The following is a 25,701-nucleotide window of genomic DNA, read 5'->3' as shown; positions in this document are numbered from 1 at the left end:
AAAACCCCAAAAGAAGCTCTAACTAGCTAATGACATTAACTTATCCAAAGTAAATATCTCGCATGCCAAATGATGTGTAACTATACACCACAATTTATTTGCTGATTTAAACTTAGTGCACAATTTGCATGTTTTGTCAATATCCATATCCTAAATAGTCTTGCATTCCTCCTGTAATTTACAAAAGCATAAATTGTTCTTGGATGGGTGGTTGCTACTAGCAATTGTAAATGGACCCAATGTTACACCCTCAGTAAAGGCTTACCAAATTGCTGCCAATATGACACTCTCTTTGTTCATACATGCAGCAATCTTATATCTAATATGTTAACTAGAATCTACCTCTTAAATATCTCTCTATCACCCTTGATGAACTCAACACTACTAGGGATACCTGAGATGTTCCCTGTCCCTCTCAAGACAGCCATAGGTCAGTTTGACCCTATGAAGCTGCTTGGAGATGAGAACCTTGGTCAGAAAACTGCTTTCCTCCTCCACATTTAGGGTTGGATAGTTTATAATGGCAAAATTGTATTATGGATGAGATCTCTGCCTTGAATACCATGCCCATGCAAGTGTTTATACAGATTGGTGGTAACCTCAATAAACTGCAACATCTGAGCATCTTCCTACCATTGCGTTACTATCCAAATTTTCATGATTACAACAACATATAAGCTGAATGCTTAACTTTGGGAAACATTTGACAATTGACATGCTCATTTTTTATACTAGGTGTCTGCTGCAAAAAGTATTTCTGGATAGGAAGACGGATTAACAAACATGCTAGGCAAAAACAAAGTCAACCAAGTAAATAAGATACAAACTAAACCAACCAATAAGTATGCCCCCAAGTTGCTGCCAAAGGTGAAGAGAATGCCTCCAATGCCCTCTAATGCAATAATTGTCATCAATGCTTGTTTCATCTGTTGATATACACAATAAAAAGAAATGGAGATTAGAAAAATAAAAGCACTCTCATAAATTTAATTGTAAACTCTATGAAACAAATTTGTTATAGCAGATAAACTTGTAAACAATGTCCCATTTAGAAAAATACTACTTATGGAGCACACAATCCATGAATTCGATTATTATAAAATAAAAGCAATGATAGGCAAAGCTTGAACTCCTTGCACTGGAGAGGCTACATCCTCTACTAACAATTATGTATAACATTGACATTGGCGATCGTAATTAAGTGCAAAGCAAATGAAGTTACTAGCAACAATTGGCAATTTCCATCTACATTATGTGTTCAGGAAATAGATAGTAGTCCACTTCTATACACAAAGATGTAAGAAATCAAAATTTATATTATGAAAATAAGAAAATTTTGATAAGTATCACTTACCTCAAAATCTGGCACGTCAACCCCAAGGATTGTTCTGACATGGTTTCTGAATACACCATATTTGGGTGTCAAAATATTCAAGGCAGCACCACCATCATAACCAAAATCATATACTCTGACATGAATCCATCAAAAAATTTAATACAATGGACTTCTGCAATGCCCCTAAAAACCTGTTTCTGTCCACTTTAAAAAAAGATATACAACTATCTAAATGTGAATTCTTGGGAGTGTAAATGTTGACGTTAAAATTAAAATACTAAAGATGCATTCCAAGGTTAAAATAATCCAAACCTAACCAAGAAACATCAAACATCAACTTTCTATGAAAACACAAATTGAAATGGTATGGGAACAACTGTACAAAAAAATCATTTATATAGACAACAAATTATACATTATTTCAATTTTGAACATACAATATTAGAAGACCAAAAATTGGCCTAAAAATACTCCAGAAATAGCCTTGAAACAGTCTCCCACAATTTCTTAGAAATGGTCATGGCATTTAAAAGATGTTTCTAGATATTCCCCAGTTTGTTATAAACAAAAATGTTCAAATCTTGTTCAAGAAAATCATCAAAGTATCCAATTCATCCTACCTTCAGATGGGATTTGAAAACATGAGATTAACAATGAACCTTCAACTGCTCCTGAGCAACTAGTGGAAGATGAACTCAGTGGCATCTCTAAAGGGGAGCAGACAAGGAAAGAATTTGAAGGATTTGTCATAATTAAAACTCATCATTTGCCTGCGCACTTATCATCAATAATTGGAAGCCATGGAGATATAATAAGGGCCCTCATAAAAGCTAAAATTGGAGTTGGACAACATCATTTTGAAGATTAATTAAAAGCTCCTATGGTTTTACTTCGGGAAAATGAAAACATGTAATGAAACACTCCACGCATTGCAATCTTGATCACTGATTTCAGAGCCATTCAAATATTCATGTAGAAAATAAATGTATGTTTGTGTCATAAGAAATAGGAATCATATGTTCATGAAGAAAATAAAATTTGTCTATGTCATGAAAAATAGGAATCAAGTCTCAAATTTCTTGGCCAAGAATGTCACTGTACTCTCCATGGAAACTATTTTTTTCAAGAAAAGGGGAAGACAAGTATGGTGAAACCTTTTCGAAACACCTTGATAATGAACAAAATAAGTTGGAAGACTAGAGGACCTTGCAAGTTGCTAGAATGAATGCCAATTAAAAAGATAAAAGAATTTTTTTGATGCAGTGTTAAACTGTTTTGTTTCGCCTTAACCAACTTCCAAATATTAGTCCTACCATACCTAATTTGTCTTATAACTTTTAAATTTCTAGTGTTCATGTTATGTGTAACGTCATAAATTGCACCCCGCACAATTCCACATCACATACCCATCTTCACTACAAGCCGATTGGGAACATTCGTTGCTTGTTTTGTCCTTTCATCCACATGAATCGCCCTGTCAACTTGGAACTTGTCTTTTATCAAGCACGTTGACCAATGGACTCTAGCACGCCGCGAAGACGTCCGCGCACCGTGTTGATGTGTGTTTTAGGCACATAACATTCAGAATAAAATACCAAAGCACTTTACCCTCTCTTAAACAAAATCACCTCAAATGCTAAGGGTAAGATCAACTAAAATGATTCCAAGGTTTATACATGTCAGGTCTTGATGAGTGGGTAACTCAATGGTCGATGTGAATTGTTGTTTTCACTTGGGGACTTACACAAATGTTCGAATTAACTTCATAGGTCATGTATAGGGAATGGGTGTGCCGATAACTTAGGATATGGCAAAGTAGCTCTAGACTTAAGACTTACTGAAAAAATGGGCAAAAGGAATAGGGTTCAGGAAATCTATTCTAAGCCTAGGAATGTAGGAAATGATGAACAAATTTAGTGGAATCGAACTAGGCAAGGTCTCACAAACAAGTTTTGACGTGAGCTTAGTGCAATCATCTAAGGTATACTTATTGATTTTTCAAATTATCACCATCGAACATTGAGACCATCCAAGTTGATGCATAACAATGGATATGTGATAATCGAAGTTAAGTTTGCATAAATTTTCAATTGACCACACAAGGCACACTTACCAACAGCAAGAGGCTAGTGGTATGGATTAAGGATTCCACACAAATATACTCAACAAATCTTCCACTCAATCTAACAAACATAAAAGCAAATTCTAATCTAACTTAGAGGAATTGAGAACCTTGAATGCAAAACAACACTTGAAAGACAAAATCACCATCAAGTCGAACAATTATTTATATTCAAATAGCTGCAGCATATACCAACAATTCTACAAAAACTCTCTATTACAAATGAGAGACAATGAGGTATATATAGAGTCTCATACAAAATGGATGACCAAGATTAAAACTAAATCAAGGGCCAAGATCATGCCAACAAAACCCTAGAATTGCCTTAATTAGGGTTTACATAAAAAATGGTGCCACCAACATATGGCCCAAGATACCTGGTCATCAAATACGGAATCTTCTAGAAGATTTTGTCTTGCATCTCTCTCTCTCCTAGCATACTCCAAGAATCTAACCAATACAGAATCTAACTCCTCCATGGAAATGTTGGGTAAGGTATCCTGCTATAAATCAATCACGTCCAATGGATCTGAGCAAGCATCCAAAGTGTTCTCTCAATCTGGCATGACCTTCCGCAAGCTATGAACATGAATCATCAAAGAGACCAAATCATCCATTTCACTCTTCTTGAAAGAGTCCCACTGACAAAAATACATAAATTTCATCTTGTCTCTTAATTCAGCTAAGTGTAAACCACTAGCATCACTGACATCAACCCCCAATAACTCCTCTATTGAGGCAAGGATCTTCAACTGAATATCATGAATTGGTCCTTCCACCTCTGCACAACTCAGTTGTGCGCTCTCATAAGCTGATTTCTTCATGGCCAATGAGCAATACCAGCCATGGAAATCGTATCTATCTCCATTGTGCACAACATTCTCCCTAACCAATGCGGACTTAGGAACCTTTTTCAAAGTCTTGAGGCGTGGAATAGTCTTCTCCTGAATAGGCCTAAATTCTTCCAAAACTCTTCCAAAATACTAGATTCTGAACATGAGCCATGTTGTCCTGTCAAATGCCTAGACAAACTAAGAAAATCATCCGCCTGTCTCTTTGTATTCTCAATCCATTTCTCCACCTCCAAGAGTGTATCTCTCGCTGCCTCATAATGTGAATGTAGTCCACGATCAATTGCAATAGGGGAAATAAGGGTGGGATTCTCGCGCCTTACCCCTGCAATGTACTCTCTAAGTCTGAGATTCTCGCGCCTTACCCCTGCAATGTACTCTCTAAGTCTGAGATTCTCTTCTTTGTACTTCTCCTTTTCTTCAATCTCTCTATCCAATCTCACACTGATTGCCCTAAGGTTGACACCAACCTCCTAAAATTCTTGTTCTCCTGTAGTTCGGCCAAGGGCAACTGAAGTAATCTGGAAATCCATAGCAGTAGCAATGTCTGTCGTCACACCTGCAATAGGAACAGCCACCTACGCAATCCGCATTCTTGTCTCATCTCTAGCTATGTGACAAAATCTCAGCTCTCTTAGGCTCTTTTTCCTTATTGCTCCTAGCTAAGTAGTCATCAATGTCATCAATAGGTTGTGCCTCTATCATTTTCTTACTTTTCTTCATACTCTTCATTAGCCAATCAGGAATAGCGGCCATCTCCATACCATCATCGAGATACATATCTCGATCAAGCTCTCTCAATGCCGAGATAACATCGTCATCATCATCATTATTATTCTCGGTCAAATCATATACATTCTTTCCCAAACTAACCTCCAAAAGGACAGTAGGGGATCCTGGCTGATCATCATCCTCATTAGGTGGAGCAGATGTTGTTGTGGCATGTAAATCCTGAATATTCTCTGGTAGTATCACTGTGTTGGAACATTGCTCAAACTCCCCATTCTGTTTTGGCATTTCAACTTCGTAATTGATGAGACATTGAGAGGTGGTGAAGGAATGATAGGCGAAGGAATAGTAGCCTTTTGTTTCTTCTTCTTGACCTCCTCAATCTTCTTCCCTCTAGCCTTGACTTCTCCTGGTGTGTTCTTCCTTCTCTTGGGAGCTTGACTCTCCTCATCCACATGAATTCTGACATCATTGATAATCCTCTGATCATCCTCCAAAGCAGATTCCTCCTGTTTCATCTTTCATAAGTGAAGGTGACACCCATATCAACTAACTTGTTCATCTAAATCTCCACCCATGCTCAAGAGAAACGCAAGACCTCTCTCATCAATACATTCAAAACTATTTCTTCTAATTCTGACCAATTAGGCAATAAGATCGCCTTTTCCATTTCATTTTTATATTGTGGATGCGTATGATCCCTATCATCTAATACTTAATCGAGAATGAGAAAAAGTCCACACTTCCTCATGAAATCCACTGACATCTAGGACCACATTCGTCTCTTCACTGCCTGCTCGTCCATCAGGTTGGCCCAATAATCTTCTATGTCTACCTTGTGGATGAAATTTTCTCCCCTGATCCTTCCAACTTTCTTATCTAGATCAAACCTCTCTTCTCTTATATGTTGCAAATCGATAGAATGCAACCTCCTCACTTGTTGTGCTAGTTGCTAAGGTGAACTAGCAAACCTCCAACGTTTTCCCAACCGAAATAGGAAATGTCATGCTCGTCTTGTGCTTCTCTTTCTGGATGGAATCAAACTCCAGAAGTTGTCTCACCACTTCCAACAAGATCACTCTGTCAGAAGGATACCTAGGAAGCCTGTACGGTTCGGATTGAAATCCATGAATCCTAAGAGTATGTGAAAGTGGGAAACTAAATATACCACGATCCACATTTCTCTATCAGCTCTGTTGCCTCCTTGGACAACCTCCTGTGGACTCCACCTTGCAACATCCGCGTGATGTACATTGTGAATACATCATTCACTCTCTTATAAACTTCAATTCTATACATGTTCAGTTGTGGATAGCATTCATAACTCCTGAATTATCCTTGTCCATTCCCGACTTCACCTCTGCATATCAATCCTTTGTATGTAACAAATAGTGCAAGCAGGTACACCAAATAGGAAGTCATGTTGAATGACTTGCACCACTCCACATTCCTCAGCTGAAAGTCCAAATTGTCACTTATGATTCTAGAACAATTTATTAATGTTCCTTTTAGACAATCCTGGATGAAATAGAACATCCATCCATCGTATATTGCACCCTGTGGCATCCCCATCACTCGATTAAGCAAGAATACTAAATCACTATATTCCTCTTTGAAGTCTGTGCACATGAGTGTCTTGGGTGCCTTGGAATGATGAGTCCTAGGCTCGATCATCCACTCCTTATTCACCACAGTCTTGCACGCATCCATCTATTAGAATATTTAATTATATTTTAGTCACCTATATTTAGTTCCTTGTTTAATGGTCATTTAGCTTTTTAGTTAATTAGCTTTTAAGCTTTATTTAGCATTTAGCTTTTTCTTTTTAGTTAATTAGCTTTTAAGCTTTATTTAGCATTTAGCTTTTTCTTTTTAGTTAATTAGCTTTTAAGCTTAATTTAGCTTTTAGCTCTTTAATCTTTTACTTTAGCATTATGTTCTAATTATAGAACATCGTCTTGTAACCTCTATATATACATGTGTATATCGTTCAATGTAATCATCCGATTATTGAATCATTCATTCAATTTATTTTTCATGGTATCAGAGCAAGGAAATTAAAAATTTCGAAATTTTTTGTTATTAAAATTTTTTGAAGTTTTTTATTGAAGAGATTTTTTTTTAAACTTTTTTTTTGTTTTGTTTTTTAAAAAGAGCAGATTTTTTTCTTTTCCTAGGCAGATTTTTTTTTGCAGGTTGAAAATTTTCTTAGGGTTTCTGCAATTTTTGACTAGGGTTTTGACCCTTCAGTTCAAGTCGAAATTTTATTTTGGTTGCAGATTCTTGGTGGGTTTTTTGCGACCTCAACTGGGTCATCGTCAGATTTTTTGGGTGCATCGTTTTCCATGCCTCAATTTTTGAGCCATCGGATCTGCATTCTGTTTTCAATTCTTGGTGGGTTTTTCGAGAGATTTTTTGAGTTGGTCTCAGATTTTTTTGGGTGCCCCATTTTCCGCACCTCGAATTTTGTGCCAACAAATTTGCCTTGGAATTTAAAAACAATTCACAATTTATGCTATTTCTATGGACATTGGGATTTTTGCTGTTTTTTTTAGCACCATTTATGCTGTTTTAAGTGTGCAAAAAAATTTAATTTTTGTGTTTCTTCCAAACCTCGAAATTTGTGCATTGGAATTCGTGCCAGAATTCTCCTATAGGGTTTCAGTTTTTTCAGCAGCTACTTCTATTCTGATTTTTTTTTTTATCAGATTCTTCTGTCTCTTGCTTTCACTCAGTTGACCTTGATCAACCTCAATTTCCATGATGGCATCATTAACCAACATCATGTTGGAACACAGTCAGAAGTTCAACGGCCGCAACTACAACACTTGGAAATAACGCATGCTTGCCATCTTTGAGTATCGTTGCCTTGATCAGCTTGTTTTGGGCAAGGAATCTCTTCCTACAACAGCAAGTGAAGATCAAGACAAACATGATGTGAAAAATCGAGAGGCTGTCATGCTTATCCGATTATTGAAATAGAACATGACCAAGTAGAGAAGACTGTGATCTGTATAAGTGCCCTCAAATGACACTGCTCGAATCAGAAGGCAAACAAAGGCAAACAATTGAAATCGAAGATACAGATGGTATGAGAAACCAAAGCCTGAAGAGTCGATCAATCGAACCACAGAAGCATTAGAACCAATAGGACAAACCTCCCCATAATGCTGAAAAAAGGGAGAGGGACAGGTGCATTGAAAAGAACAGCCAACAAGAACTGCACGAAGAAGAATCAGGAACATCGAAGGCGCGGAGAAAGTACATAGTGTCATGGAAGGAACACTCACTTGACACACAACATGAGGCGAATGTCGTGGAAGGAACACTCACTAGACAAAGGTAGATGGCAAACAAAAGGCAAACATCAACCCCCTCATGGCACTTTAAAAGTAGTGCATGTACAATAAGGCACAAGATGTGCAAGATCCCAAGTAAACAATGCATGCTGGCACTTTATCTTGGTGCGTTTGCATAAAAGAAGCTACAATGATAATAAGACTGGAAATAGAAAGAAGAACCAAAACCGAGACATCCTACTCAGAGAAGAGATCCCAGGACCTGCAACAACCAAGATACCAAAGTGCTGAAAAGCAAAAAACTGAATAAAATATTCCTGGAGTAGAATCTAGAAAGAAAACCCATATGGCCATTTGGTGAAAGATTGCCGGAAATTGATAGCATCCCAACAATCCAAACAGGGAGGGTCCAAGCAGAAAGACAATTCTGCCACGCATCCTAATCAGAAGGAATCTACCTTCTATGCATTCATGGCCCAAACCTCCTCTAGTGATGTTCAATCATCAGCCTGGTACATTGACTTAGGAGCCTCTCGACATTTCACACATCGTCGGGATTGGTTTACAGAGTACATGTCGTTCACTGATTCAGTGATCTTTGGTGGAGGCGAAGAGTATACTGTTGTCAGCAAGGGCAACGTTCAGATCTCATCTGGTGGGAGGGATTTAATATTCCTCAATGTATACTTTGTACCTAGTATGAAGCTCAATCTACTGTCAGTCAGTCAGTATGAAGCTTTTGTCAGTCAGTCAATCAGCAGCATTGTTGACAGGGAGACTCGCACTATAGTTGCAATTGGTATTGAGGATCATGGTCTTTATAGACTTGTTGATTCTACTGGTTCTTAGGAGCTCGCCATGGCAGCTAGGAGTACTTCCATCAGCACTCTTTGGCATCAGCGATATGGGCATCTCAATGTCCACTATCTCTCTCAGTTGGTTCGAGAGGATCTAGTCGTAGGACTACCTGAGATTCAAACTCAAAATCATGGAGTTTGCGGAGCGTGTCAAGCTGGAAAGCAACATAGGACTCCGTTTTCAGATGGAAACGCTTGGAGAGCATCCAAGGTCTTGCAACTCATTCATGCAGACATTTGTGGTCCCATGAACACTCCATCAGTCACTGGATGCGGGTATTTTCTATTATTTGTTGACGATTTCAGCAGACACATGTGGGTTTATTTTCTTAAGCAGAAATCAAAGGTGTTCACCATGTTTCAAACGTTTAAGGCCTTAGTGGAAAAAGAGTCTAGCTGTCAAATAGTCACTCTTTGGTCCGACAATGGATGGGAATTTTGTCCTACAGAGTTCACCAACTTTTGTGCATCACATGGCATTAAGCATCAGCTTACCACACCTTACACCCCACAGCAGAACGGTGTTGTTGAGCGCAAGAACCGTACAATCACTGAGATGGCTCGGTCTATGTTGGAGCATAGAAATGTTCCAAAACACTTTTGGGCGGAAGCGATCTTCACTGCAGTCTACCTTCTGAACCGGTCTCCCACAAAGGTCGTTAAGAAGATGACTCCAAAGGAAGCTTGGTCTGGCAGGAAGCCCAAAATCAATCATTTGAAAGTTTTTGGCTCTACAACTTATGTTTGGATTCCAGATGCCACGCGCACCAAACTGGATCCAAAGAGTCAGAAATTGATGTTCATCGGCTACAATGACAACCACAAGGCATATCGGTTGGTTGATATAGACACTAATCACCTCATATTCAGTCGAGATGTAGTATTTGATGAAGAAAAAGGGCCTTTTCAGCCTTCCTCTCCAGATTTGAGCACTGAGGATCATCCTCCAAAGGCTGTAAGTATGGGTGTTCGTCTTCCCTTAGCTCCACCTAATGGGAGGGATTTAGTCGACTCTGAAGTTGTGGGGTCTCCTAAGCATGACATTGCACCCCCTAACTTTCCTCAAGATCTTCTCGATCCACATCCAGAGGAGCTTGCTCCAGATATTACAGGCACTCTTCATCCCGCAGCAGATGTTGGTACTTCTACTCTCCGGCCTAAGTGGTGGGCCAAGACCATTCGTGATCTTCATGATGATGAGGTCATGGAGGGTAGATCAGTTAGAGGTAAGAGCAAGCAACACACAGTTAATTTTGCTCTTATGGCCAACATTCACAGTATTTATGAGCCTCAAACATATACAGAGGCTAAAGGTGTCCCTGAATGGGAAAAGGCTATGGCAGCGCAACAACATAGTCTTCTAAAAAACAACACTTGGGTATTGTCCGATGTTCCTCCAGGAAAGAAGCCCATTGGCTGCAAATGGGTGTTTAAAGTCAAGTATAAAGCTGATGGGAGCCTTGATAAGTACAAGGCTCGGTTGGTGGCAAAAGGGTTTTCACAGAAGGAGGACATCGACTATGAGGAGACATTTGCTCCCACGGCCAAGATGAGTACCGTTAGGCTTGTCCTCGCTCTCTCAGCTCAATTTGGATGGAAAGTCCATCAAATGAACATCAAGAGTGTCTTTCTCAATGGTGATTTGCAGGAAGAAGTCTACATGACGCAGCCTCTAGGTTTCAAGGTTGCCGGTAAGGAACACCGGGTATGTAGACTAGTCAAAGCACTCTATGGCCTCAAAGAGGCTCCTCGTGCATGGTACATCAAAATTGATAAGTACTTGATTGATCAAGGTTTTCAGAGGAGTCCTTCAAATCCCAATTTGTATGTCAAACATACTAGTGATGATATTCTATTTCTCATAGTCTATGTTGAAGATCTCATCATTACTGGCAATGCAGCACATTTGATCATGCAGGTCAAACAGAATTTGTGTCAGCATTTTAATATGACAGATTTGGGACTTCTCCATTATTGTCTCGGTGTAGAGGTTTGGCAAACTGATAGCCACATATTCATTTCTCAGTCAAAGTATGCCAAGAGCCTACTAGATAAGTTTCGAATGCAAGATTGTAAACTTGCATCTACACCTATGGAGATAGGGCTCAAATTATCAGCAAAATCAGATTCACGTGTAGTGGATGAGTCTTCATTCAGGCAACTAGTGGGCAGCCTCATCTATCTCACTACCACTAGACCTAACATCAGTTATGCTGTGAGCTATATTTCTCGCTTCATGTCAGCCCCAAAAGTTGAACAGTGGGTTGCAGCAAAGCGTGTGCTTAGATATGTGAAGGGCACTCCTAATTATGGCATTCTGTACAGCAGAAGCAAAGATCCTAGGCTGGTTGGTTTTACAAACTCAGATTGGGCAGGTTGTGTTGATGACAGAAAGTCAACTTCTAGGTATGTTTTCAGCTTGGGTACAGGTGCAGTCACGTGGATCAGCAAGAAGCAACAAGCAAAAGCTCTTTCCTCAATCGAAGCAGAGTATCGGCGAACTGTTAAGGCAGCATGTGAGGCAATTTGGCTACATAGGATGCTTGCAGACATGCAAATGTCTCAACCAGGACCTACTCCCTTGTTTTGTGATAATCAAGGGGTTCTAAAATTAGCCAAAAATCCAATCTTCCATGAGCGGACAAAGCATGTAGAGCTTCATTGTCATTTCATCCGCCAGCATGTTGAAGATGGATCAGTGATACTGCAGTACATTCCTACAGAAGATCAGACTGCAAATATCCTCACCAAATCCTTGAGCCCGGCAAAGTTTCTCAAATTTAGAAGGCAGCTTGGTGTGATAGATAGCATGACCATTAAGCTAGGGTATTAGAATATTTAATTATATTTTAGTCACCTATATTTAGTTCCTTGTTTAATGGTCATTTAGCTTTTTAGTTAATTAGCTTTTAAGCTTTATTTAGCATTTAGCTTTTTCTTTTTAGTTAATTAGTTTTTAAGCTTTATTTAACATTTAGCTTTTTCTTTTGAGTTAATTAGCTTTTAAGCTTAATTTAGCGTTTAGCTCTTTAATCTTTTACTTTAACGTTATGTTCTAATTATAGAACATCATCTTGTAACCTCTATATATACGTGTGTATATCATTCAATGTAATCATCCAATTATTGAATCATTCATTCAATTTATTTTTCACCATCTTCTTCTTATATCGGTCTTCATATTCATATTTAGTTACATCCTTCATGTCTGCTCCACGTGGAATTCCAAACACCTTAGCAATCATATCCTCAACAAGGTAGGCAATGATGGCACCCTTAGGAGTCTTGATCATTCGGGAGCGAGGATCATAACATCGTGCACATTCCAGGATAAGCTCACTAAACTGTATGGATTGCGTAAATCCAGTGGCCTGATAAATGCCACTCTTCATAATGTTCACATAGGCTAGGGAAGGGATCTGGCTTCCAATTTTGAACATACGCTGTCGCATCTGGTTCATGTTCAGGAAATGCATGTTCGTGTCCATAATCTCCTTCCATCTGGATGAAATCTTGGATTCTGGATAGAATCCAATCTCAAGTATCTTTTGTTGTTCTCTCCTTTCCTTGAGTCCGGACTTCGACATCGCACCTGTATGAAGCTTGAAGTTAGAACTTAGGAAAATAAATAATATTCTAGACAAATTCATGACTTCTTAATGATTTAGATTAATTTTGGGTATGGAAATCAGGAAAATAATCCACACTCCTGATAGATTTCAACAATTGAATACAAAAATGTGACAAGGTTGGGGTATAAAACCCTCATTAAGTTCATCAAAAATCAATAACTTTCAAACCAAAGTCTAAAAACGCCTCCTTATACTTAGAAATTATGTTCAAATTAGAATGCAAAGGAGTATACCGGATCAACAATGACTAAGGAAAAGGTGTGAAAGGTTGTGTTTTCACATAAAACCAAGTCCGAAGACACCTTCCGAAGTCAACAATGGCTGCCAGCAAATCTGAAGACAACCTGCAACTCCACAAATTAATCTCTAAAAACATGCTGCAACTACCCAAATATGCACAAACTTAATGAAAATCGATCTTAATGATGAAAGCAATCATATCCAAGAATGTAGGTATGGCTGGTAAAAGTTTAATTTTCTGAGGACAAGTCTGAAAATGGATTGCTTCAGACTAACCAGCACTTTGGAAAGTGATTAAAAATCCCTGAAAAATGATGAACAAATGACAAAGGAATGGACCCCAAGCAAAATCGCTGAAGTTGACAGGTGGCTGGAAATGAAAATCTCTGAAGACAGCAGCCAATAATGGAATTTGCAGACCTGCAACAGTTCTAAATAACTCTGAAAATGGACTGAAAATGACCTCCAATCAGCCTCTAGACAAAATCGCCTAAGGCACGAATGAATTGAAAATGAAATGTAGGTCTAAAAACGAATTTTTCAGCCAATATGAAGGCAGCAATGGAGGCAAAACTCAGGTCTGAAACACCAATCAGCAAGCTCCCAGCCAAGGCATCACCAATGGTGAAGGAAAATCGTCAAAGATTGGAGGTGAAAACCTCCCAAACACAAAATCGCCCTCTCCAAAATCGCCAACTTCACCAAAAAAAACGCCCAAGTCTGAAAAATTGTGACAAATAACATCAATGGCAGCCACCAAGAAAATCGCCTTGCTGGAAATGGAGTATAAAATGCCAATAAAATTAATCTTCAATCAAGTGTGTCACTTAGACACTTTGCCAAAAATCGCCAACTGGAGGAAAAATCGCCCTTGCATGAATACACTTGGAAAATATAATGATAAAATAATGCTGGGATCTCCTCCTTTAAACTTGCTTTCACCATTAACTTTCACCACACAAGCAATGTGGGATTAAAAAACTTGCTCTTATACTTGCCTGGCAAAATCGATTTGCTTCTAGAAGGTTAAAAACATTAAATGTTCACTGCAAATCATTAATTGTTTTTTATTTATTTTAAATAATCGTTGCTTTTCATCATAAACAATTAAATGAGGCTCATTTATTAAAATATTTCAAAATTTAAATTAAATGGTCAATTGGGGAAAATCGATTTAGGTAGGGATTAAAAAATCCCATTTAAAATCATTAAAAAAAAGTCAAAATATCCCCTTAAGGGAAAATCGATCCCAATAGGGATAAAAAATCCCATCGAAATTCATCAATGTGCACAAAATTGGGGTCCAAGGGAAAATTGATCTTAGTCTGGAATGAAAATTTCACTTAAAACTTCGTCATTCAACACAAAAATGCCCCTGGTGGAAAATCGACCCTAGTCTGGACATTCATCCAAACACGAAAATATCAAAATAACCCTTAGTGGAAAATCATCTTGGGTCTGGAAAGAATATCCACACAAAAAACCTCAAAATCTTGTCACAAAAGGCCTGGTGGAAAATCGATCCAAGTGTGGAAAATGAGGGTAGTCAGGACAAAATCCTAACACTTAGTCAAAATTATAGCATCCTGGGGAAAATCGACCATAGTATGGATTCTCAATGGAGGAAAAATGGGACAAGTCTAGATTTCAGGGGAAATCCATGTCCAGTCTAGATTTTGAGTGGGGGAAAATCTTGGGTATTCAAGAATATGAGGGGAAAAGCACCTCTAGTGTGGAATTTTGACCTTTAAACCCTTCGAATATGGATTTTCATTCAAAAAATGATGAATTTTCCACTCAAAATCACTAGGAAACTTCAAAACTCAATAAAACTCACATGGACTTAGGCAAATTTGCCAAAAAATTGAGCGAAAAATAAGGAAACCTATCGAGATAAAGCACGAAATCAATTGGATAACTTCCTAGGAGCAAGAAAACAACTCCAGAAGGACTTAAATACCTTAGCACTTTAAAATCACCGACGTGGACGTTCAAAAACATGTTAACACTCAAAAGGTCTACACTTAGACAAAATTAGGATCATTTAAAATCTCAACTTTACATGCTTGATCCTATAACTTCAAAAACAAACCTGAACGACACTAGGCATGATCAAAAACTCCGAGACTCGAGCACAAGAAACTCAAAATTGCCCACTAAGATGCCAAAACCCTAAACTAACCAACGCGAGAAGCAGGAAAAGAGAGAGTCCTCGTTAGCAATGGGGCAATGTGTGAAAAGGTCACAACACGCCGCACTTACTTCTCGCGAATCTGTCAATCCGCAGGTGGTCGTTTGAGCATTACACCTACACCCGAAAGAGTTTGTAATGCCTCTATCTACGGCCATCAATGTCAAGATTCACTTTGGAGGCTATATCTCATGAATTTTTGTAATTGGAAGGGATTCTTGATCATTTTTGAGAAGTAACTTGAGCTCTTGGGGTCCATTATCCTTATCATGCACAAATTTTCCAACATTTGTAGACCACCATTGTTGCAATTTCTTGGAGAGCTTGTGGTGTGGTCTCCACAAGCATTGGAGGGGAGTTCATTCTCTTTCTTAGTTCATTTGCATATCTATAATCTCTCATTTTCAACTTATCTATTGTCTTAATTGTCCATTTCTTATCTTTATCATTTTATCTCCTATCGTTGCTACTATTTGGGTTGTCTGTGGAGGTGGAAACACCGAAATGAGGGTCTGACTAAGGCAGGCCTCTAAACACAACCCCCAAAATTTTATTTTCTTATTTGTGTGCAGCTTCGTAATTGAGAGGGAAAATATCTATCTTGCAGGAGGCTTCAACCATGGACCGGTTGTAAGCTTCTACTATCTTTTCTCACTGTTTTAGTGTCACGCATTTTGTATTACTTAGCTTAGCTTATCATTTACATCATTTGTTTAGTAGTATAGTCACATTTGTCATTTCCGTACGATCTCTGTACTCTGTTCGAACAGGATGACAGCGCACCACGCTCATGTCCCAATTTTGCGTGCTCGCCCCCAAGACAAAGACTTAGCAAGGTCGTCTGAAAACTTTGTTTGTTGATTATTTATCTTATTTTGTACTTGGCATCCTCTGGCTCCCCTTTAGCTTCAATTTAAGTGAGGTAGAGCGAAGGTAGGTTTGTTCCTTGAGGTTCATCACCTTGAGGGTAACAAATTCCGTTCTTAAAATTATGTCCACATTCTAGAATTAGAAATTACTATTTATAGTAAGTCTAGTTATCTAAAAATAGTAAGTCAGAACCTACAGATAAACCGGGAAAGTCAAATTGTCAAGATGAATTAGTCAAATTAAAACTAATGGCAAATTAATAGATATTATTTGAAACATTTCTAATTCCAAAAGTTGGCATGGGTTTTGGAAATAGCAACTTTGGCATGTGAGTTAGAAATAAAAGTTGTTAAATAAAGAGAGACGAATGGCAATTTTAGAATAGAATGTTGGAATGGATGTTCCTAGTATGAATTTCAAACATCTTTCCCTCCTGAGGTAGGATTTGGGCGCCCAAGAATGAATTTGAAAAGGTTTTCATTTAATTGGTTCGAGTTTGCAACATTGATTTGTTCTATCTCATTATTCTAAACAAGCATATGTTGTTTTTCTTCAGAGGCTGATAAACCTGTTGTGACGTTTACACACACACCCCATTGCAAATGGGGACCCCTCTTTTTGCTTTGTTAGTTTAGTGTTTTGGTTTGTTTAGTTTAGCTTGGCAATCATTTTTAAAGTCTCCAGCTTGGAAGCGAGTAAGGTTTTGGTTTTTGTCAAGACCTGGGGTTTTGAGGTTGAAATTCTGAAATAATGTCGTGTAAGTTGTACTACAAGGGTGTGAATCATGAAATTTTTTGACATGGTGAAACAACAATGTAAAGTGCAAAATTGAAAGTTGAAGAGCAAAATCATGGAATGGTAAAATTGCTAAGAAATTGCTAAGAAAACCATTACAGAAGAAAAAGCAAATAAATTTGTGCAAGAAAATTACAAGTCTAGGGTTCGAAATTGCACTTTCATTACAAGGAAAATGTTGAAATCATTGCCCTAAAATGTTATATTGCTTGTAATTTTTGTTGTTTTCACTTGAAATTGTTCGAGGACTCTTGCAAATTGCTGATTAAAATGTTATATTCATTACATTTTTCAAAATTGATGCGTTTTCATTACATAACGATGAATTTTGCATGTGCACTACAAAAATTGTAAGATCAACTTTGCACTTTTATTGCAAAATGCAACATAGACCTCCAATTGTGCTTCACATTGCGACATTGGGGGCGATTTGCACCCAGCAATGCAAAGTTAAGGTTTGAATTTTGATTGAAAATGCATAACCAAGGAGAATCAGTGCTCTACAATGCATACATTGCCCTTACATGCACCCAGCAATGTGGAAGACTGTTGATGTGTATTTTGTACACAACCAAACACAGAATAAAATACCTAAAGGTACCTTATCCTCTCTTGATTAAAGTCTCTGAATGCTGAAGATGTCGCGAAAAGGATCAATCGGAATGACTTCAAGGTTCTTTATTGTAGGATCTCTACGTGTGGATAAGCACCAGTGGTCGTTGTATATGTTGTTTCTTCAAGGTGCCTTACGTACTTTCAGAGAAAGCTTGTCCACGTTACTTTCTTTCTAAATGCAGGAACAGGATTCTCCTAACACTAACGGATTTTCAAAAAATGTCAAAAGATAAGGGTTTCTAAAAAGGAATACTTGAACTAATCCTAAGAATGACTCAATGAAGACTGGACTTGATAAGATTCTACCAATTTCAGTATCGCCAGGAAATTACAACTCTACTGGAATTGATGCGATCTTCTAAGGGGATTCAATAACTCTCAAATCATCAAGGCTATAGATATTATCATAGAAATACATACCAATACTTCCAAGAATGATTGAATTCTTAATCAATCTCAAGGTTTCCAGTTGACCACACAAGGCGTCCTTACAATCAGTAAGAAGCTAGCGGTTTGGAATATGAATCTTATCAAAGATCAAGCACGACACTTCATCCTTCAAACTTAGAACTTAAATGCTATTTCAACTAAGAGTGATTCAAGAAGATAAACAATCATGAAGATAGCCACAAGTATTGCAATAAAACACCATAACTTCAATATTTTATTGATCTCATAACCAAATGGACAACAATTGTTCAAAATTCTTTTTTCACTACTCAATCTTGCTGCAACAATAACTTTCTAACTTTCTTCTCTCTAAGCTCTCTCTCTTTTTTCTAACTTCTCTCTAACTCTTCTAACCCTTTAAAATGAAATGAGTGAGGGTATATATAGCATCCTCAAATACAATGAATGGCCCAGATCAAAAAAAGATCAATGGCTGAGATTTTGACACCTAAACCCTAATTAGGGTTTGTTACAAAAAAGTCCCCATTTAGATAAACATCATTAATCCATAGCCAATAAAGAATTGGCACAAATATCGAGGAGACATAGGCCAATAGGAATTAAGCTGCCACATCATCCTATAACAACTTTTCATCTAGAATTTTGTTCCCTTTCCTATGCTCTTTCTTGGCATATTCAATGAATCTGGACACAATTCCCTCAATCTCAGCAATGGGAATCTCAGGAAGATTCTTCATTCGTTCTTCCAAGTGAAGGACTTCATCAAAAGCAATGAGAAGAGTTGTCTCCCATCCAGGTTCAAGTTCTTTGGTCTTCTCAATCAAGAACATAGTAGTGTACATTTGATCTCGTTGCTTATCTGTGATGATGTTCTCCTCTTTGCAAAAGATGACCTTGATTCTATCCTCCAACTCTTGGATGTCCACATCTATCTCGATCTCGATCCACCTGTCAAGAATGGTACACAACACCTCAAACACCTTATCTTGAATTGGATGAATGATACCTTCAACTCGACTGCATCTGGTGTTGATGTCTTCAAAAACGACCTCTTTCATCTGGAGCAGAGCTAACCACTGTAGGAGGTTATGGGTTCCTCCATCCATTATCTTTTCTTGTGCCAGAATCCGTCTTGGTGTTTCTCTTATCACTTGTAAGACTAGAATGATAACATCTCTAGTGTGAGTGAATGCAGCTACAGTTATCATTAGATTATGGATAATCTCAAGGACCTGGATAGCTCGATGAACTGTCTTCATCATTCTTGTTGCAAATTCAACGGTTACTGTGTGGGATTTATCAATCCAAGAACTCATAATTTGAACCAAGCTCTTCACCCTTTTTGCCTCACCTATTGATTCAAGAGGGAGTGCTTGTAAAGGAGATACTGCTGGATCCTGACGTCTCAAGGGCTGATTAAGATGACTAAAATAGTTCCTCCAAGCACTGACCTCCCTCTCAAGCTTCTTATTCTTTTCTATTTCTTCTTTAAGTTTGCCTTTAAGTGCTTCAAATGAATCAGTTGCTTCTTCCATCGCTTGCTCGGAGGTAAGTGGACCAAGCTCAAATATTTCTAAGTCATACTCTTCTGCAAGAATCTCATCCTCATATTTGTCCACCACTGGTGTAGCTACCTGCACTTTCCTGGATCCTGTCTCATCTCTAATTACCTTAGACATCTTTGTGGCCTTCTTCTTCTCCATTACCTCATGAGAATTTCCTATAAGGCTTTCCAAGTCAAACACGTCTTCTTCCTCTTCAACCACAACTACCCTCGTCAGTCTCTCTTTCAGCCAATCAGGAATGGCAGATCTTGTCTCCCTCACTTGTATTTCTTTAAGTAGTGGTCTATCTTCCTGAAAAGGAGATGTTGCTTCATCATCATTCTTTTCTTCATGTTGCTCATTAGCACCAACTTGGGGAGATTGACTTGAAGAATGCTGAGGTGTCTGTCCTTTCTCTTGTTTATCATTCTATACCATGGATTTCATAGACTCGTCAACTTCATATACTATCTGCCTCTGATCTTCCCCTTGACTCGCCTCTTTTTCATGCCTAGAAGATGTGCTTGGTGGGTGATCAGGATTTGTTTTCTGCTTCTTCTTGGAAGGTTCTCTCTTCTCAGGTCCTTCTTTCCTCTTTGAGCCTTTGGAATTAGAAGTATTCTCACTCACACTTGCTTCTCCTTCTTCTGGTCTTGCCTCCAAAGTGAATGTCATTGATACATTCTGCTCCTTCAACTTTTGATGTTGTACATCCACCCATCTGTGAGTGCAGGATAAAACGGGAGCCATCAAAGCTCTCAAGTCTAAAACCTCGGGCTCATTCCAATCTATCTTCACTTCTTTGTCTTCTTTCTCATAGGACGACTGGAGGTACCTACCATTATCCTGGGCTTGATCGGCTACTCTATAAACTTTGCATTTCCTGATGAGATCTAAGGGTAGCCTAGAATGCATCTTTCTTTTGACCTCTAAATCACCTGAGAGATTCATCCAAAAGTCCTCCACTTGAAACTCATGCTTGTACTTCCTACCGACTGTCTCCTCCATATAACCATGAGGATCAAAATTCTCTCGCAAGGCAAAGGATGTGAATGAGTATAAAGATAATTCCTTCTCTGCATCTTCCGCGGCTTGAGTATTAGGACACACCTCTACTGAGTTCCCTAATATGATGGGTACAGGAATCCCATTTCCACGCTTGTGTCTGGATGCCTTCGCATAAGCTGCCAACTGTCTAGTCACCTCAAGTAGTACTATCCTGTCTATTGGAAATCTTGGCAACATGTAAGGAGGTGAAGGACACCCATGAACTCTGATGTATGTGAACTTTTGAAACTGGATGAACCATGCGCCATACTTCTTCACAAGCTCTTGTGCATCCAGAGACAGTCGATTGTGAATTCCTCCTTGCAATATCTTGGTAATGTTCATCGTGAAGGTGTCATTGACTAACTTGTAGTCACTTCTAGGTGGATGATGCAGATGAACATAAGAATCACAAACTCTTATTTCTCTGGGTCCTCTTCCAATCACTCCTCTGTGAGGTAGCCTTGCATACTCGAAACTCCTGATCAAGGCATATATAACATATGAGCTCGTGGAATGATTTGGTGGGTCTTAGCCTTCTCAACTATACGTCCAAACAATTGCTTATGACTCTGGCCCAATGGAGCATTCCTTTTCCTTGGACTATCACTTGTATGAAGAAGAACATCCACTTGTCGAAGAAGAAGGCCTGAGAAGCACCTGTAACTCGATTGAGCAAAGTTATCAAGTCTCTGTATTACTCCTGGAAGTCAATCCTATGTGGTGTATTGGGAATCTTGTTCAGGCGAGGCCGACTTTTGAGCAACCAATTCTTATTGATGAAGTTCAAACAAGACTCAGGATCATCTTCGTAGATCGACCTTGCTCCTTCCAAGCTCTTGTAGATCATATCTTTATGGTCCAGAAGACGAAGAGCTTCGCTTATAGCTTCCTCTAAAAGGTAGGCTAAGATGTTCCCGTCTTTGGTCATGATCGTCCTTGACTGTGAGTCATTGTGTCGGGCACACTCGATCATCAGCTCATGACACTTGACTGCGGGAGGGAAACCTGCAGCCTTGATGATGCCACTCTCAATTATCCTTCTTGCAACAGGGGATGGCTTGCCAATGTAGGGGACCTCTCGAAACTTCTTCACATTGAAGTTTCCTAAGTTGGTGTCTCCGACATTACTCCACTTGGACACGATCCTGGTCTCCAATTCGTCGCTCCTCTGATCTTCCTTGATGAGAGCCTATCGGCTAGTTGATCCTCCGACTTTGGGGGTCGTCATTTGATGCCTACACAAAAATTTAAAATTAGTCTTTAAGCATCATACCTTAAAGCATAGAATTTAAGACCTTTCAAAGGGAATGATTCCAAAAACATTAATTTGAAAATGACATGATAAATCCAAAAATTCTAAATTTTCAAATTAATTATGAATGGAAATTAGATTTTTTTTTTTTTCAAAACTTAGACTTTAAAAGATTGCTATGGAAATCAAAACAAGTCTTGAATAAGAACTTCAAAAAGGATTCTTCATACCTTCTCCTTTGAAAGCCTAACTATGAACCTTGAAAAATGAAGAAAGAAGATCAGACTTTGCTGGATAAGGATTGAATTGTGGTCTTCCTTTGGATGAATTACGCCTCAATTAGCCTTCAAAAAGCTTCGCCTTCCACTAGCTTCTCAAAATCTGAAAATTCACCTTCAAACACCTTTCAAAATCTGGAAATTATCCTCCAACTTGCTCAATTTCGAACCTCCAAATATGCTCTTCAAGTTCGCATGAGAGATAATGAAAGAATGATTTGAATATGCTACAATACACCTCCCTTATATAGGGCGCTCACCTTGATTTCCCTCAAGGCCGACTTGGCAAATGGGGAATAAAATAAAATAAAACTCCTCTCAAAAGATGGCCGACTTGTTTGTAAAGGCGCAATAATGATTTTTGAGCGCTCTAGCATAATTTTTTAATTTTTTAAATTAATTCCAAAGCTCAAAGGTTGATTTTTTCAATTATTTCAAGGCCTAGAAATTAATTAATTAAATTGCAAATGCCTTAATTCATGTGAACTTGATTTAGACTCCCCAAATGTCTTGAATTTGGCTAATTTAGTGAAAATTGAGGAACATCAAGGTTTGATCAAGGCTTAATGAAGGCTCTTTGCTTCTTAGGCACTGAAATATCCAAAGTGATGAGGGCCTAAATTATTTCAAGACTTGTTTGAATTCTCATCTAGGCTAGTTTGCTTCATGAATCAAAATCTTCACAACCTGGGTTTGCCATCACAATTTTGCATTTTGCCTTCAACTTAGCCTAAACAAGCTGAATAATAGGTGTTTTCAAGAATTTTGCCCTAGACCCTTTGGAAGGGTCAAGAGCGATTTTTCAAATTAGGTCCTGAATACCTTGTTTTCGACTCCAAAATCTCTCGAAAGGCGAGCTTATGTTTGTTTTGACCTAATCAAAGTCTTGCATTTCAAACTTTTATCATTTCACATGAGGAAATTAGGTAAAAATGTAAATTTCTCCCTGGAACCTTTGGAAGGGTCAGGAGCGATTTTTGCTTATTAGGTCAAAATTCACCTTAATTTGATCGTTGACCTCCTCCAAGGCAATCTCCAAGGTTCATTTATCTCCATTACTGGGTTAACTCATCAAAACTTTGAAGAAAATATTGCATTTTTGGGAATTTCGCCCTAGACCCTTTGGAAGGGTCAGGAGCAAAATTCTCTCCTGAGCTCAAAATTCTCATTTTTGAAGGTTCAAAACCTCTTCAAGGCATTCCAAATAGGTTCTTTCATTGTAGTCCAGGCTTAGTCTCACTCAAATTCGGGAGAAAAAGGTGATTTTAGGGTTTTTCGCCTTGGACCCTTTGGAAGGGTCAGGAGCGATTTTTCTTGTTTACGTTTACTCCTCCATCGTTTTGTCTTGAATCCACCCCTCAAGGCTAGGCAATGGTCTTCTTCATTCACTCCATCCAAGCTTGGTTTGTTCCTACAAGGCAAAATAGGGGATTTTGAGATTTTCGCTCTGGACCCTTTGGAAGGGTCAGGAACGAAAATCCTTCTCTGACCTAGAATCATCATTTTTTGGAACAAACATCCACTCAAAGGTGGTCTCAAGGGCAATTTCCAGCTTGGTTTAGCCTTGTCTTAGCACAAACTTGAAAGGAATGCACTGGTTTTGGATTTTTCGCTCTGGACCCTTTGGAAGGGTCAGGAGCGATTTTTAGGTTTTAGGGCAATTCCTTCATCCTTTCATCTTCAAATCATTTCCAAGGCATGGAACATCACGCCTCACTCCCATCCAAGTCATGAATAGAAAAATCTCGTCTTAAATTTGCAAGAAAAAGGGAGAATTTGGGAATTTCGCTCTAGACCCTTTGGAAGGGTCAGGAGCGATTTTCCCTCTTGGCTTCAAAATTTTCATTCTTAGCAATCCAATTCCACTTCAAGGCAATTAAAAAGTCCTCTCAAACCCATGTCTAAGCTTGGTCTAGTCCAATCTTTGGAAGAAAAGATAGGTTTTAGGATTTTCGCCCTGGACCCTTTGGAAGGGTCAGGAGCGAAAATCATGTTCGAGGCTTAATTGCTTCCTCTTGACCATCTCAATCATCTTCAAAAGGCAAAACACACTTCTTCACACCCATTCAAGGCATAAAATCTAAAAAGTTGCCTTGACCTTGCAAGAAAATAGGTGTTTTTTAGGAATTTCGCTCTGAACCCTCTGGAAGGGTCAGGAGCGAAAATTACAATCTTGACCAAAAATCTCCATTTCTTCACCTTAAAACTTCTTTGCCAAGTGGGATTTCATGTTTTATTATGCTAGGATTAAGGTTTCATATCCAAGAAAAGCTAAAAATGTGTTTATAAGGAATTTCACTTTGGACCCTTTGGAAGGGTCAGGAGCGAAATTGCCTTTCCTGGCCAGAATCCTTCATTTTCTTCACTTCTAACATGCCCAAGGTTTTCAACATGCTCATTCTTCCTTTTATCATACCTTCAACACTTCAATCCGACCAAACTGAGCAAGAAATGTCTCCTATAGAGATTTTCGCCCTGGACCCTCTGGAAGGGTCAGGAGCGATTTTTAGGTTTTAGGCCTATTCCATCATCCTTTCAAGTAGAATTCACCTCTCAAAGGAAGAAAACACTATTCCTCTCTCATCCATGCCATAAAAACCAAAACTTGACTTGACTATGCAAGAAAATAGGTGATTGAGGAATTTTCGCCCTAGACCCTTTGGAAGGGTCAGGAGCGAAAATTCTCCTTTTGGGCAAAATCCTTCATTTTTTAATTTTGAAACTTCTTCAGGAGGCAAAAACAAGCTATTCTTCTTCCATTCATGTCAAAAACTTGACCTTCTTCATTGCAAAATAAGAGCCTTTTGGGAATTTCGCCCTGGACCCTTTGGAAGGGTCAGGAGCGAAATTTCCCCCCTTGTCCAAAAATCTTTCATTTTGCAAGCTTCCAAATCTTCAAAGGTACCAAATGATGTCCAATCTTCACTCCAAGAGACCCTGCACATGAGAACTTAACCAAAGTTAGGAAAAAATAAGCTCTAACAAGATTTTCGCTCTGGACCCTCTGGAAGGGTCAGGAGCGAAATCTCCATTCCAGGCCAAATTGCTTAGTCTTCAAGTTTCAAACCACCTCACAAAGCAAAGTTAGATCATTTTCTAGGCTAGGAACAGGATTGCAAGTCTATCCAAGGCAAAAAATAGTGTTTAGGATAAAATTCGCTCTGGACCCTTTGGAAGGGTCAGGAGCGAAATTCCTCTTTCAGGCATCATCTTGCTCTTCAAAAATCAATCAAATCCCTCTCCAAGCAAGAACACATCAATTCACCTCCAGACATGCCCTAGAAAGCATCATAAAGTCAAAAACGAGAAGAAAAGGAGGTCTACAAGGATTTTTGCCCTGGACCTTCTGGAAGGGTCAAGAGCGATTTTGACATTTCCAAGTTAGATGTTACCTTGATTCGCTTCATCCTCCATCAAACTTAATCAAACCAACTCCTTTTCTTCACTGGCTCTGCTCAACTGACTTAGACAGGGAAACAAACAGGACCCTGACAAGAAAAACTCTCTTTCAATCCAGACCTGACCTGAGACCTATTCTCCCTGTTCCTTGATCTAACCAACTTGACTCTCTTGAAAAACATGCTTCATTCTAGCAATCTTGAGGCTTTAGGCAGACGACTAACAACCTC

The 25,701-nt window shown here is 38.7% G+C and overlaps 1 protein-coding gene across 2 annotated transcripts in view; it reads right to left on the bottom strand.

Annotated features, from left to right (window-relative positions):
* Positions 1-25,701, bottom strand: part of LOC131037698 (uncharacterized) — a 93,307-nt gene that overhangs the window by 17,113 nt on the left and 50,493 nt on the right. For both annotated transcript variants that reach the window (XM_057969882.1, XM_057969883.1), the window contains exons 2-3: positions 1,355-1,469; positions 837-926 (exon numbers count right to left, since the gene is read on the bottom strand). In XM_057969882.1, coding sequence (XP_057825865.1) covers positions 837-926; positions 1,355-1,469 — 205 coding nt within the window. The remainder of the gene's footprint in view (positions 1-836; positions 927-1,354; positions 1,470-25,701) is intronic.

This window comes from Cryptomeria japonica, chromosome 4 (assembly GCF_030272615.1).
Source record: "Cryptomeria japonica chromosome 4, Sugi_1.0, whole genome shotgun sequence".
Taxonomy (NCBI): domain Eukaryota; kingdom Viridiplantae; phylum Streptophyta; class Pinopsida; order Cupressales; family Cupressaceae; genus Cryptomeria; species Cryptomeria japonica.
The sequence above is the reverse complement of the archived record's forward strand: the minus strand, read 5'-3'. Positions and strand labels throughout refer to the sequence as shown.